The following is a 15,294-nucleotide window of genomic DNA, read 5'->3' as shown; positions in this document are numbered from 1 at the left end:
TATGTCCTTATGGATATTACAAAGATATAGATATGAATATGTACATGATTATGTCACTGTTAAAAGTATATGATGAAAGTTATATTAAATATAGATACTCAAGGAAATGCTATTCATATAAAAAAGTAAAACTCTACATTTTAGTTTCTCTAAAACTTTACCTTAATCTTTCCTCATTCTTGTATGTATTTYTTTAGAGGTACACAGATGAAATTTTAGCCGCTGAAGATCCTTCACATCCACTTATCCCACCACTGCAGCACTATCTGGAAAAGCCCATAAACAGGATCCAACAGTATCAGACTATTATCAAGGTAGGAGCTTTAGTTACACACTTTTATCTAACTGGTTTATGTTCTGCCTGTCAGGAAAAAGACTTCATTCTCCTTTCCTAATCTCTGGATTCACCTTGTTGTAAATCCTCTTGAAAGATGCTTGAGTAAGAAAGATTGTAATTTTGACCAGTGATGGTGACCTCTAAATCATTCTGTAAATATAAATTCAGGGAGAGGTTCACAGTTTCCAACTCCATGAAGATCAACAAGCTTTATCCGAATAATCTTTAAATATATACACATGCACATCTGTAAATGCACTTACACATTAAAAATATATATATATATGCACATAGGTATGGATATATATATAAAAATACATATATATATATATATATGTATGTGTATGTGTGTGTGTATATATGTATGTATATCTGTGACAAGGAGGAATTGTTACACACTCAGCAACAGATCTGTTATAAAAAGAAGCAATTTCCAAACTGTAAAACACTGACATACCAGTTCCTTCCTTGTGTTTAATATACATGTTATGTTAAGATTGTTTTCTGAAAAGCTTTGCCCCATTCTACCATCATGAACTGTTTCCCCTCTCAGAGCTTTCACCTGTCATACAGTTTCAGGTTCTGGCCCATACCACAAAAAAACAAATTTCAAAATAATATTTTAATAGTAATTTTCATGGGAAATAGCATTCAGATATCCAAATACTGGATAAATGCCAGAATTTTTATGCGTTCTAACTTGAATCGTTTGAAGAAGGTTCAAATTGATTTTTTAATTTTGAACACCTGCCCCTGACCACAAACCCCAAAGTTTTAATGGTCCGTTGGAAATGAGAGAGAGCGTGGGAACCTCCCATGACATTGTTGCTGAAAGAGGACAATAGGAAAAAATGTGAGAAGAAATAACTGCCATTYCCTATTTTTCCATCTCTTCTTATTTTTACCAAATATCTATAGTTTTTTTAGCACTGCCACATCAGTTGCATGTCTCTCATCATCAGCAGGGTAAGCATGAGACAAATACAATGGAAACATTTAGAATTGCTTTGGCTTTTTTGTTTTTTGGGGGATTTTTTTTCAGCCACTGAAGCTTGTCTGGTATTTGTTTCGGCTTTGTCTTACTTCAATATCAAATGGTGCAGGAAAATGTTAGGATAGATGGTCAGTGAGGCCCCAGAATGGGCTGGAAAAAAAGAGGATTTGGTAGCTGAACAGCACGCGGTGAGCTCAGGTGAAGGAGCTGGAGGACAGTTTGATATCTAGGAACCTCTTCTGGGATCGAGGAAATGCTCTTTCCCGTCCCCCACCTTTTTCATTTACTTCATTCGTSTACAGGAATTAATCCGAAACAAAGCAAGAAATAGCCAAAACTGTGCTTTGCTGGAGCAGGCTTATGCCATTGTATCCGCACTCACCCGAAGAGCAGAAAACAACCTCCATGTCTCGCTCATTGAGAATTATCCAGGGACCTTGGAAAGCCTCGGTGAACCCATCCGACAGGTACTTGGAATTTCTCGCTCAGTTTTATTGCTTTGTGAGCCTTCAGTAATTTCTAAGTAGCCTTTTGTCCTAAAAGAAGCTCCTTTACAAATTATATCTGAACAGAGTATTTCCTTATTGCTTTTTTTTTTTTTATTGTTCAGTACGTGACACATCCCCGTACATGTGAGAGATGGGCCTACTGGTTTGATTAAGCTCTGAAGCACCAGAGCTTATGGATCAATTCACACATAATGTAGTTATTTACCTTTGCGAGCCACTTACCAAACAGGAGATCTGGTTTGGCCCATACATGATTTTTAAGCATTTTATTTATTCCCTCTTCTCTCCCCTTATGGACCAGGTGCATGACTAACTCCTGAGCTTATAGGCATCAGTGGGAGTTTTTGTGTTGATTTCTGAGGAGTTAGATGCTCACTAGGCATTTTCAATATAAATTTTCCRTTAGCATTAGTACTGGAGGAGTCTGCCTACCTGAGATAACTGGGCTTGAGTATTTATCTGACAGCAAAGAATATAGAACCATGGAATCATAGAATCAGTAAGGTTGGAAGGGACCTCTGGAGATCATCTAGTCCAACCTCCCTTCTCAGCAGGGTCACCTAGAGCATGGGAGACAGGGTTGCATCCAGGCGGGCCTTGAAGATCTCCAGAGAAGGAGACTCCACAGCCTCTCTGGGCAACCTGTTCCAGCGCTCCGTCACTCTCACAGGGAAGAAATTGCCCCTCACATTCAGGCGGAGCTTCCTGTGCTTCAATTTCTGCCCATTGCCTCTTGTCCTGTCACACGGGACAACTGGAAAGAGTTTTTCCCTGTCCCCTTGACACCCTCCCTTCAGGTACTTGTACACATTGATCAGATCCCCCCTCAGTCTTCTCCTCCCCAGGCTGAGCAGGCCCAGCTCTCGCAGCCGTTCCTCACAGGGCAGATGCTGCAGCCCTCTGATCATCTTTGTAGCGCTATCACTTAAAGGCCAATGTAATGATGAACCCAGTGTGCCCCTCTCTCAGTGCTGTCAGTCTCATACATCACTTTAAGCACTAGAAACGATTTACTGTGTTGTAATGAAAACGGTGCATAAGATGAGGATGTAACCGTAAGCATTTGTTGTCTTGGCTGGAAAAATGATGGTGAGCCACCATGGTAATTATTCCAGTTATGGCCAAGTGGTCTTCCTTGTTCATCCCCTCAGGGCCAYTTCATCGTGTGGGAAGGAGCTCCAGGAGCCAGAATGGCATGGAAAGGACACAAAAGACATGTCTTCCTCTTCAAGAATTATATAGTCATCTGCAAACCCAAGCGAGACACGAGAACAGACACGTACAGTTACATCTTCAAGAACATAATGAAGGTCTGTTCGTTACCCCCTCACTTAGAGCATTTCTCTGTCATTAAGGACTTTTCTTTTATGTCCAGCTTCTGGTCATCTACATTTCACTAATCCTTTGTTATTTTGTTCCTGAAAACCTGTGAAGCAGAAATAAAATCTCTGTCTGTCCACAAATCCCTCTGTTAGCACTGTTGGAAACGTGTCAGGCAGCATCAGATGCACAGGCAGATTTTTACTGTGCAGCAATGAATTTAYGTATGAAGTGTGTTAATTAATTACATGAAATTGATATGAATTTTGGTTGGGGTGCTGTCTGTAGCATTTGCTAGAGTTTGTAGATCTTTGGTATTCGCAGGCTGTAGGGTTGGTAGTAAACTGGAGAAAACATTGTTTCAATTATATGCTGCATTACCACCAGTTCCTCTCTGCTGCTTGTTTCCTTTCCTGAAACCAATTCYTGTTAGAAATGAATATGACCAACTCATCTTCAGAAATTCAGGGTCTAGATTAAAGCTGTAAGAAATTGCACGTAGAGTTTCSCTACAGCATTAGATGCTCAACTCCCCCCCCCACCAAAAAAAAAGAAAAAAAAAGAAAAGAAAAAGAAAGAAAGAAAAAAATGGAGTGTTGGACCTAGCCCAGTCACTGATGTCAGCCCAACAATGCTGTGCTATTGGAATACCCTTTAATTCTGGGTGTCATTTTCSTGAAATGTGATAATTACTTCTAGACGGAAAATGGGAGAATGTCTGATATTAAGAAGATTGGGTATATTGGAAAAGGGATTGCAAAGAAGTCCCRATTGCTCTTCAGCCAAAGCCACTTTTCATTGCTCATGCAGTCTGAAGAATTGTTAAAAGCAGTGTAAATTATCACTATTTCCCCTTTTCCTGTTGGAGCATGTAATATAACTTTTATGGGACTTAAACATGACTGAAGTCCACTGAAAAGAGTATATCCTGCAAGCAGGAGACTTGCTGGTGTTAAATAGTTGTTTCCATTTTAAACCTTCATTGGAGATGGTTGTGGTCCCTAAAGACTAGGTCCAGATCTGAACTTCCCTGAACTCTGGGATCACTGTGGGGAGTGAAATAGTGGCCAAAAATCATCTATAAATAAAAAGAAAAAAAAMCTGTTGTTGACTTTCTTATGCTYCTGTTGTTGCACAGCTCAACAACATAGACGTGAATGAATTTGTGGAAGGAGACGACCGGGCGTTTGAAATCTGGCACGAACGGGAAGACTCGGTGCGCAAGTACCTCCTTCAGGCGCGTACCGTAATTATCAAGAATTCCTGGGTGAAGGAAATCTGTGGCATACAGCAACGGATCAGTCAGCCTATCTGGAGTGAGTACAGCCCGAGACGGTCTGAGCCTGCCTGCACTACCTGATACCTCCCTGACATGGGAAKGGGACTTTGCTGCTGAGTGGGAGAGAACCCTCTAGGGTCATCTGCCACCTCTTAGACGAAACTGAGGTTAGAGGTTTCCATCAGTCCCATCACAGACTTCCATAAATAAATAACCTATTGGTACCAGACCTACTGGTAGCAGTGTAGAACCACTTGTGATTTTGTTGAGTATTCAGTCCTTCATTCCAGAGTTCTGGCTTACATTGATTTATCGAGACGCATAGCTTTGCTTTGAATTTTTATTTTGTCATCTAGTTTCCTTCATCCTCACTGTCATTTAATATTACACCGGTTTTGTGTCTACAGAATTTATTGGGAGGGTGTTAGATCCATATTGTCCTGATATGAGCTAGAAATTTTGTCCTTTAAAAACATAAGTCAGTTTGGCTTCTTAAAAATCCAAAATACTGGTTTTGGTGTATGCACTGAAAACAAGTCTGGGCAGTTTATTTTTATGTTTTTAGTGAGATGTTCTAATTAGGAAGACTATCAAAATAATTTTACATGCCTTCTTGTGGTAGGAATAAATCAGACTAAAAGTCTGTTAACAAAGCATAGATTTTGCTGTGTACAGAGCAACAGAATAATATGGTTTGTATATCGRGAGTGCACATTAATTGGGGAATTAACTGTGGCAGCTGTTTAGTGTCTGAATAACRGGTGTGCTTATTAAAATCATTGCCTAAAATACTTTAAGATAAGCAACAAACCCAGGATTGTTACGTCCTATCTTTAAAGCCAGCAACCAACTTTTGGCACACTTAACTTACTCCCAAGTAAACAAGAACAGCGTGTCACCTTTAAAGTCATTGCTTGCTAGATTTTTTATTTTCTGGTTCCCATTTTTGACCTCACAGCTCTGCAAAGATTCTGCCTATTTTCATTTTATTTTGCAATAGCCATTCCCCTCCTCAGGCCTGACATACTTATTCTGACGTTTCAGTACCTCCGGACTTTGAGGAAGAACTGGCAGACTGCACAGCTGAGCTTGGGGAGACAGTCAAGCTGGCTTGCAAAGTCACAGGAGCTCCCAAGCCATCTGTCTGCTGGTATAAAGGTATAAGCAGCAAGTCGTGTTGTYGTGAAACACATATTCCGAGTCTGTGCTCTGTGTGTATTGCTCTCTGTGAAGCTGTCGGTAGATGATCTGTGAGCTGATCTCTGGGAGACACCTGAGTCTAGCCTTAAAGAAGTTAGCTRCTACGCAGCCAAGCTGCGGTAGCATGGACCTTCCTGTGACTTCATGTACCCTGCTTTTCAGGTTTGCGGATTAATCCAGATGAAGCCCCATCTTGTTGCAGTTAAACAACTTCTTGGAAATGACTAACYTGCTATACTAGCTCAGGCCTTCCTGTGTGATAACACAGGCAGCTCTGTGGACATGTTCCTTTTCTCGGCATAACTATCTTGCAGGAGAAACAGCTTTGCGATAAATTCATACCTCATAAAAATATGTTCTGCGTGCTTGTGGTCTCTTTGTAAGTGTTTCTTTTACTACACTTGGTAGCAAGTAAGAGCTTCAACTGGACAGCACGTACTTTGGAAGAGTTTTGTTTTTAAATGAGGGTTGATGATGGATGAGATCCCCCAACAGAGCAGAGAGTGACTTGGAACAGTGCTTTCTTCACAGGATGCACTGTAGAGAGCTGGAGGAGGACRAGTTCATTGCTCAACTAGCAGATTTTGCTGCAGAAAACAAATACAGCCCTCAGATCTCTGAAAAAAAGAGCTGGATGCATTTCCTAGAGAGAAAGTATAATTGATACTAAGCTATTTACTAAGACTTCTTTTTTCCTGTATTTTTAAAGATGGGAAGCCAGTGGAGGTGGATCCCCATCACATTATAATAGAAGATCCTGATGGCTCCTGCACACTGATCYTGGACAACCTAGCAGGCAGCGACTCAGGACAGTACATGTGCTTTGCTTCCAGTCCTGCTGGAAGTACCAGTACGTTAGGAAAGATCCTTGTTCAAGGTAAAACCCTACACAGATTCATTGTTTCAAAGGGGTCTGTTATGTAAAACCTAAACAAGAATATTAAGGCAGTCGATACTATGCAGTATACTCCCTTCAGAAAGTGCTTTAATGCTACAGGARTAGTGAATTGTTCTTAGAAAATGAGGTGTTTAGGGTCTCATGTGCAAGAATTACCTGGTCAGGGACACATCTCTTGCATCTGTTAGGATGTTGTCATCGTTCCAGCTGTTGGCAGTGTTTATCCTTGCTTTGCAGTGCCACCACGGTTTGTGAACAAGGTTAGAAATGCTTATTACATTGACGGTGAAGATGCTCAATTTACCTGTACTATTGAAGGAGCACCTAGGCCTCAGATCAGGTCAGCTTTTGAAAGTCACTTTGGAACAAATTCTCTTTTCCYGTTTTCCATGGTCAGAACAGTCTCCTGCCCTGTCCTTCAAGTTTATGAACCTTTCTTCTCTGTGTTCTCCAGCTTGTCTCCCTCCCAATCCTGGCTTTTCCTGGTCCCAAAATTCATGGTATTCTCACACAATTTATTCCAACAAGCATCTGAAAAGAAACAGCTACAAAAATACCTGATATGGGACTGTATCGCATCTAATGCCCTGTCAACATTTTAGGAATCCTTTATGTTCCCTGCCTACGCTTGAATTGATTTTATCAGCAACGAATCTGGAGTGTTCATATAAAGAGCTCAGTATAGCTTCTGGGCATTGGGACTACTGCTCCCTCCATTGGCTAACGAGGTGCCTTGAGCAGTATCTCATAAGCCTGCTGAGTACAGTATCTGTGTGTGATCTATCTGTAGCTCTATCTGCCAGGAATTTAAAGCCAGTGTGGGATCCAGACTTTTTTCTAATGGTTAACTCTTGAGTTTTTTGCTTGCTGGCCTGATAGATGGGTGGGTGAGCTGGGGACTCCTTGACCCTGCATATTTTTTCCTGGTTTACATTCAGTGTTTTCCATATGCAGGTGGTACAAAGATGGTGCACTGCTRACAGACACCAGTAAATACCAGACTTTCAGTGAACCACGGAGTGGCATATTAGTCCTGGTGATCAGGAACCCTGCCAGGGAAGATATGGGATACTATGAATGTGAAGTAAGTTCAAAGAGATGTAAAGATCTGCTCTCTGGCATGTTGTAACTAGGGAAATTCCTTTTACTAGGAGAGATCCACTGTGAGAGATTAATGACTGATTAACTGGTGTTGCATATTATGTTAGAAAAGCTCATCATAAAAGTGAGGTTCCTCTGAACCGGGCCTGGACTATGATCATCCCAAAGCTTCATAATATTCTGACCTGAGATTTTGGTTGTTCAGATAAGAACAGCTGATACTGAGCTTAAAGCTGGATCCAGCTCTCTAGTGCTACTTCTGTTGAAAGTTTAGGAGCATTTGGGCATGAAGTTTTGTTTCTGGACCATTTTTAGATTAAGAACAGATTGATGCTGCTCCAAATAAAGCATCAAAAGAAAAAATTGGGTTTCAATACAAGTAAAAACCAAGGGAATTCCTGTTTTTTTTTTTTTTTTTTAAAAAAAGTATACCTGGAAGCATGTAATAGATTAAAATAATTTAAATGTACTATTAAAAAAATCTTTTAAAAATTAGTTACAATTTATGCATTCATTGTAATAAAATACAAGAAAAATGTCAGGGCTCAGGTATAAAAACGGTTGACTTTAATTTACCATCTTATCATGGGTCTGCTGAATGACTGTAAATGGCTCTTAGCTCACAGCAACTTCAGTTACTCCACATAAATTGTTAGGTAATCTGATATAGTTTAATGACTTCTACTAAAAGTTTTGCAAAATTACATTACTTTGCATTTGTCATAAGCTAAGATTCCCAAGATCCCTTATTTCCTCAGCTGAAAAGACTTGGTGGACAAAAGGCTGATAAACAAAAAACACTTATTTAACTAGCATTTAAATGGCATATGATAGAAATACGTATCTGTTGGTGGAGATAGTCACCTTAGGACAGAGTCACAGGCTGCAGAGTGAACTGCAGGTAACTGGGTTAGCTGATGTGCTGTAACTTGCCTGTGCGTGTGAGTTGTTTGGGTTAAAGCATTATAATGAACTCCACTGAGCAGCGACGTGCTCGTTCAGACCATAACTTAGGTTTGGGGTCACGTCTTCCTCCRTATCTGCTGTGAATTGCAATGAATTTGTTAACTTAGCTGCAATATCGTGTAGAAGAGTTGTATTGTATAAAACCATCCTGCATTTTATTCAGTACTGCATGATTCTCTTTAGCTGGTGAACAGATTAGGGTCGGCAAAAAGTGGAGCAGACCTTTACCACCATAGTGCAGCAGCCCTGACCCAGGACAGGAGAGGAGACCAAGCCATCACTATAGAAGGTACGATCCTTGACCTGCTCTGTAAGTATGTCAGTGACTTACTCTAAAACCACCTCACTGAGGATCGAATCTATTTGCCATCTTATCCATGTTGATTGTTGGTGTACATGTACCTGTATGTCTATCGAGAAGTGCATGGGTATGCTGCAACTCAGCTCTATACCCATCACCATCTGCTGATTTCCAAACCATGCAAATCATCTTCATCATATAATGCTCAAAAGTGCATTATATGAAAAAAAGAGGAGCAAGTGAAGAGTATGTCATGCTGCCACTAATGAAAGAAAATGTTTCTCATCCTGTTGGAGTTCTTGAAAAGGTGTGTGTCAGTTTGGCAGAACATGAATTAAGTGTTGCTGACAAAAAAACAGGTCCTGTAAGTAAAGCTGCATGTGTATTGTGATGTCTTCCCGAAATACCACTGAGCAGTATCTGAAATGATTGAGAAAGCAGAATGAAGAGCCGTACGTCCTGAGCAGTACTGGTTCACCTGTTAGTAAGGCTGTTCGGGTATTACACCCCACATCATCGTAGAGCCTGTTCCTTTTTTTCTACTTTTTTTTTCTTCGATTGAATTGATAGGGGGATGTGGAGTGATCTTCCATCCATCCAGTGAAGCATCTCTTTCTTAGCACTTTTACAGTAAGACTGCTTGAAGTTATCTTCTTCAGGTGATGGCACAAGCGGTATATTGGGAATTGTTCCCTCCAAACCCGTCATAGCTGAGTTTTGGTGAGAGGCTCTATCTGAGTAGGGCCCACTGGCCCACGTGGGGAGCTGGTTGTTGATACCAGTTGAGACCAGTTAGCTTGACATGCTGGGCATGGGCACAAGCACTGTCCCTGTGGTCCTTTATCAGGAAACCATCAAACATGCAAAAGCATTGCGGGGAGGACGGTGCTAGTATAGCAATACCGTAGCTGTCTCAGTAGGATAAGCMTTGAAGTATTTGAATGCTTTGTCCTTGTTGTGAGCTAAAGAGAGAAAAATAAATTACATGCAAGATGCAGAGGAACACAAACAAATTGCTGTTAAGGCAGTATATTTTGATGAAGTTTTGTTTTACCGAGGCAGGAGATGTTACATAAACAAACAAGGGTTGTAAAACASCCTTAGAAGCACTGTTCAGCTCTCAGGGTTTTAAATACATACGTTCAGCCCTAAATTACTGATGTGCTGTAATACCTGCAGTGATAAAAGATGTTGTGAAGTTGACTGAAGAAACATAATTTAGAGATTGCCTGGAAGCTTTGGAAGTGTCATGRAATCATTTGTGATTGGTGCTGTGCTGTTGCCCAAACTTGGCAATAGGGAAGAAAATGACTCATCTCCCTGGAGGAAGAGAGGGYGAGCTGGTTCAGGAGGAAAAGGAGGAGAGATGGGTCTCACGAAGGCTTTCTCTTTCCATCTTTATAATCCTTTCCATTTTTGAAAATGGGATTATTTATCGCTTCACCAAGAAGACAACATTACCGCTGCGTGGTATTATTCCATTAGAAAATAATTATACTGTGTTTCATAGCTCACCTGCTAGACCCTGGTGGGTCTTTTACCTGATTTACCGTTRGGTCTATGAAGTGGTTACTGCCAGAGCCTCTTGAAGCTCCTTAGGGGCTTTTGTGGCAATTATTTTAGTTTTTCTTGTCTTGCCTTTCTGTACTGTTCATTATACTGAGCAAAACCTAAGGGCCCAATTTGGGATATCATGTTAGTACAGTGGTTTACAGGCCCTGACGCACCGTCATTGACCAAGTTTTCRTGCCCCGTCACTATGGTTCTGAAAAACAAACCTGTTGTCATTAGGTTTAAATTCACAGTATGGGAATTTGGACACCCACTGGAAGAACCAAACTCAAAAAGGGTGAAAACCACTGGACTAAGGAATCCCTTTTGTGAGCAGCTGACAGCTCAGGCAGCAGGTCTGAAACGCTGAGACCTGCCTTCAGGTACACCTGGTCGCTGCGCTGAAGTCAATGGAGAATTGCTTTAAAAACCCACTTTCGGTGGTTATTGAAAGGACATTAGACATTAAAAAAAAAAAGTAACTGAAAGAAGATCCATCTCTTTGACTTCAAGTTGAGTATCTGCTTTGTGGCCAGCCACCTTGCTGCTTCATCTGCACACGGCAGATCTCTCCTGACATGGGCTGACTTGCAGTGGCTCTGGCATTCCTTTTTAATGTATTAATATTGTGATCGAGTACCCCAGGTTCACTAACTTATGKAAGTCCTGCACCTCTGAAAAATGTTGAGTTCTCAGGCAGGCTGACATGTCCTGGCCACGAGACAGTCAATGGGAGGGGAATGGGTCAGCAGTGCGAGTGGAGATGAGCAGAAGCTTGGAGTAGATATCCAGAACATAACATTTGCAGCAAGGAAACAGAGATCTCTTCATAGTTCTGCCTTAGTTCTCCTTGCAGAGCTTTGGCCAAGTTACTTAGCTACCTTGTACCTCCAGCTTTTGGTAATACCATCTTGCAGGCCTAAGTGAAATATTATGAGGCTTTCCAATGCAACATTTCTTTACAAATGGACAGTGAGGTGGGTTGAGAACTGGCTGAAAGGCAGAGCTCAGAAGGTCGTCATCAGTGATGTGGAGTCCAGTTGGAGGCCTGTGGCTAGTGGCGTCCCCCAGGGCTCAGGACTGGGTCCCATCCTGTTCAACTTCTTCATCAACGATCTGCATGAGGGGATGGAGTGCCTCCTCAGCAAGTTTGCTGATGATAGCAAGCTGGGAGGAGCGGCTCACACACCGGAGGGCTGTGCTGCCATTCAGAGAGACCTGGACAGGCTGGAGAGCTGGGTGGAGAGGAACCTCCTGAGGTTCAACAAGGGCAAGTGCCAAGTCCTGCACCTAGGGAGAAATAACCCCAGTCACCAGGACAAGCTCGGGGCTGACCTTCTGGAGAGCAGCTCTGCAGAGAAGGACCTGGGAGAGCTGGTGGATGACAAGTTGACCATGAGCCAGCAATGTGCCCTTGTGGCCAAGAAGGCCAATGGTCTCCTGGGGTGCATTAGGAAGAGTGTTGCCAGCAGGTCGAGGGAGGTGATCCTGCCCCTCTACTTAGCCCTGGTGAGGCCTCATCTCGAGTCCTGTGTCGAGTTCTGGTCTCCCCAGGACAAGAGAGACAGGGAGCTACTGGAGAGGGTCCAGCGTAGGTCTATGAAGATGATCCGAGGGCTGGAGCACCTGCCCTATGAGGAACGGCTGCGAGAGCTGGGCCTCTTCAGCCTGGGGAAGGGAAGACTGAGGGGGGATTTTACCGATGTGTGTAAGTACCTGAAGGGAGGGTGTCAAGGGGATGGGGACAAACTCTTTTCAGTTGTCCCATGTGACAGGGCAAGAGGCAATGGGCAGAAATTGAAGCACAGGAAGTTCCGCCTGAGCATGAGGGGCAATTTCTTCCCTGTGAGAGTGACGGAGCACTGGAACAGGTTGCCCAGAGAGGTTGTGGAGTCTCCTTCTCTGGAGATCTTCNTCAGGGGGATGGGGACAAACTCTTTCCAGTTGTCCCATGTGACAGGACAAGAGGCAATGGGCAGAAATTGAACCGCAGGAAGTTCTGCCTGACCGTGAGGGGGAATTTCTTCCCTGTGAGAGTGATGGAGCACTGGCACAGGTTGCCCAGAGAGGCTGTGGAGTCTCCTTCTCTGGAGATCTTCAAGGCCCGCCTGGATGCAACCCTGTCTACCATGCTCTAGGTGACCCTGCTGAGCAGGGAGCTTGGATTAGATGATCTCCAGAGGTCCCTTCCAACCTTACTGATTCTATGAAGAGCTGGAGAGACATCGTATCCCTTAGTGCTACCCTCTTACTGAAAGAATAGTGAATATGAGTTTGTCCCCCTGACCTTTTTAAAGGTCCCTGGTTGRAAAGATGACCCCGCGAGGTGAAAGCAGAGCAGCGTTCCTGTGTTTTCCGCAAAGGAAAATACAGATTTAGGCTTCTGTGAGGGGAAAAAAGTGGAACATAGATCTTGTAATAAGGGCCATACCAGAAACCACCTCTCATCCATTTGCATCAACGAGAGTCGACTTTGATTCAGACTTACCCTAAATGTTTCATAACTTGTGAGTCGATGATTTCACGCATTAACCAAAGAGGAGTCTGGTCCTGTAGAAGCACTGGCTGATCCTAATGCTTACAGCTTTTAACCTGCTTGTCAGGAGCTCCTGCTTTGCAAARCTGTTTTCCTAAAATGCTCTCAAACAAGTTGAAATGATAAATCTGGTGCAAAAACTGATGCAGGGTGTTTTTCTCTCGAAAAAGGCAACCCAGATTCTCTCATCCTACTTTCGTGTGGTTCTGTCCTTCACATAGGATTGCTTAAATCCTCTCTCATACCTTGGATCCTACATATAAAATTCCTTTGTCATGCACTAAACTGCAGGTCCTCAGGACGCCTTTACTATGTGCCGTTTACAGCTTTCTCATGCCCAGGGCTGCTGAACCTTTGCATACTGAATCCCTTTGACATCTGTTGCATATGGAAATACTGCAGCTGATGCCATTTGGATGGACAGGCATTAATAAAGCAAGGCGTACAGGAGGATTCCTCCTACAGACACTGAGGAATTCCCTTAAATACATATTTAATTATCAACTARATGTAGCTGCTGTTAATACAACCCTCTAAAAAAGTTATTTTTATGTATGTAATCAAATTAATTAATGCCCTATTTGCTGCAGAACTGATTCTCTTGCTGCTTATRGATTCATCGTGTTATATTATTTGATGAGATTTATTACTAAAAGTTATGTTGTGTATAAATTGCACAATATTGATTTAAAGGTTTAAAAACTTAGTGAAAACTTCTGACTTGGGTACAACAAGTTATTCCAAGCACTCAGCTCATCTTCCATCATTGAGCAATACTCCTTTCATAATTAAAAAGTGATGTATTAAAGCATTTTTAAATTATTAACTGAGGATAGATAAAAAGGCTCTATTGTACTTTCATTCAGAGATAAACATTTGAAAACAATCTTGTCCTTTGCTTACCTGATAAACCTTAATTCCCCAAATTATTTTGTTTAAACCTATGTAATTCTGGAGTAACTCGCCTGAGTCTATTGGGGTTGTTCCAGATTTGTACATGCATAAGCAAGACGAGGCTCTGCAAAAGAAACATTAAGCTCCAGGTCAGATATTAACATCAATATTTGCACAAAATTCTCTGTAGTCATGGTRAGATTTCCATTTTTACTTAGTGGTAGCATAGAACCCTTGGAAGTTAAGTTATATMTAATACTATAAGTATTTTTTTGATTTCTAGTCTGTACAGTTTTTGGCCAGTGCTGAAAACGGCAGCATTTACCGTAAGCTCCATCAGAGAAAACACAGCTACAAGAAGTTCCCTCTGCAATAACTATGATATTATGGAAATAGTGCAATATCAAGTTTGGTAAATATTACCTTTTTGATGCCCATAGCTGTTATCAGAGTGAGAAAGACGAGGGTCTGCAAACAGATTTCCTTTTTTTTTTTTTTGTTATTTCTTTTTAAGCTGCAGTTCACTTTTAATTATATCAAGCTAAAAATTACTTTATTTACTATATAGGGTGGTGTGGAAGATTGCAAAACAATCACTGGAAAAATACTTAGAGATTAAATTAAGTTTTTTAGGAACTTTACTAACTTAAAATTCAATAAAAAGCGGATCATGCTGTTGTTTTTTTTTTTCCTAGATCCCAAACTGATTCAGCTGTTCAGAATGTAATCAAAACAGTCTGGTTCAAATGTTTGTCTTWATTTTATGCCAGCAGATAGGTTGAGAAACTGCTGAAAATCTTTACGAAGTCTTCAAATGTTATCTTTCTTATTTTTAAAATGTCCTTTTTAAGAAATGTTTGAAAAATCRTTGCTTTTTTCTTTTTTTCTCCTTTTTTGGTCTTAATATGCCTCAAGAACTTCCAGTTCATTATGAGACAAGAGTTAGAAAAAATCTGTAAATGGTAGCAAAAGCCAGCGGCGGTAGGTGTAGGWATATTACCAAGAGCTCCCCCGGGGTTTCGTAGGGATTTTGTGATGCTGATTTTCTGTGCTGATGATAATGATTTAATTTTCTTTGTTATCAGCACAGATTTTGCATCTAGTCTGCAAAAGCCTGGAAACTGACTGCTGAGTGTTTTTCTAATCAAAGCATTGCACCTTGAAGTGTTTCAGCTCTCTAGGTTTTTCTGTAGCAATGTTTCTTAAGCCATCACCATCTTATTACAGAAAAGAAAAAAAAAAAGACAAAAAAAAAAACTCTCCTTGTTTTCTAGCGCTGATCTTTCAAACAACAGTGTCAGGATCTCATGGTAGGAAAAAAAAMCTTTATTTGCAATATTCATAGCCACAAAACAAAAAGCCTTTGCAAATCTAAAAYGTTSAGKCAACACCCTGACTGCTCATTCTT

At 41.3% G+C, this 15,294-nt stretch overlaps 1 protein-coding gene across 1 annotated transcript in view; it reads left to right on the top strand.

Annotated features, from left to right (window-relative positions):
• The window catches only part of OBSCN (obscurin, cytoskeletal calmodulin and titin-interacting RhoGEF), a gene marked incomplete at its 5' end in the record, with an annotated part of 135,422 nt that overhangs the window by 80,310 nt on the left and 39,818 nt on the right, over positions 1–15,294 (top strand). The window contains 9 exons of the mRNA XM_085316526.1: positions 198–314; positions 1,634–1,798; positions 2,992–3,150; positions 4,299–4,476; positions 5,484–5,597; positions 6,349–6,516; positions 6,775–6,877; positions 7,492–7,621; positions 8,788–8,893. Coding sequence (XP_085172652.1) covers positions 198–314; positions 1,634–1,798; positions 2,992–3,150; positions 4,299–4,476; positions 5,484–5,597; positions 6,349–6,516; positions 6,775–6,877; positions 7,492–7,621; positions 8,788–8,893 — 1,240 coding nt within the window. The remainder of the gene's footprint in view (positions 1–197; positions 315–1,633; positions 1,799–2,991; positions 3,151–4,298; positions 4,477–5,483; positions 5,598–6,348; positions 6,517–6,774; positions 6,878–7,491; positions 7,622–8,787; positions 8,894–15,294) is intronic.

This window comes from Rhea americana, unplaced genomic scaffold (genome assembly GCF_003343005.1).
Source record: "Rhea americana isolate MKP2758 unplaced genomic scaffold, rheAme1 scaffold_47, whole genome shotgun sequence".
In the NCBI taxonomy this organism is placed as follows: domain Eukaryota; kingdom Metazoa; phylum Chordata; class Aves; order Rheiformes; family Rheidae; genus Rhea; species Rhea americana.
Note: the sequence above shows the minus strand (reverse complement) of the source record. Positions and strands in the feature narration are given on the sequence as shown.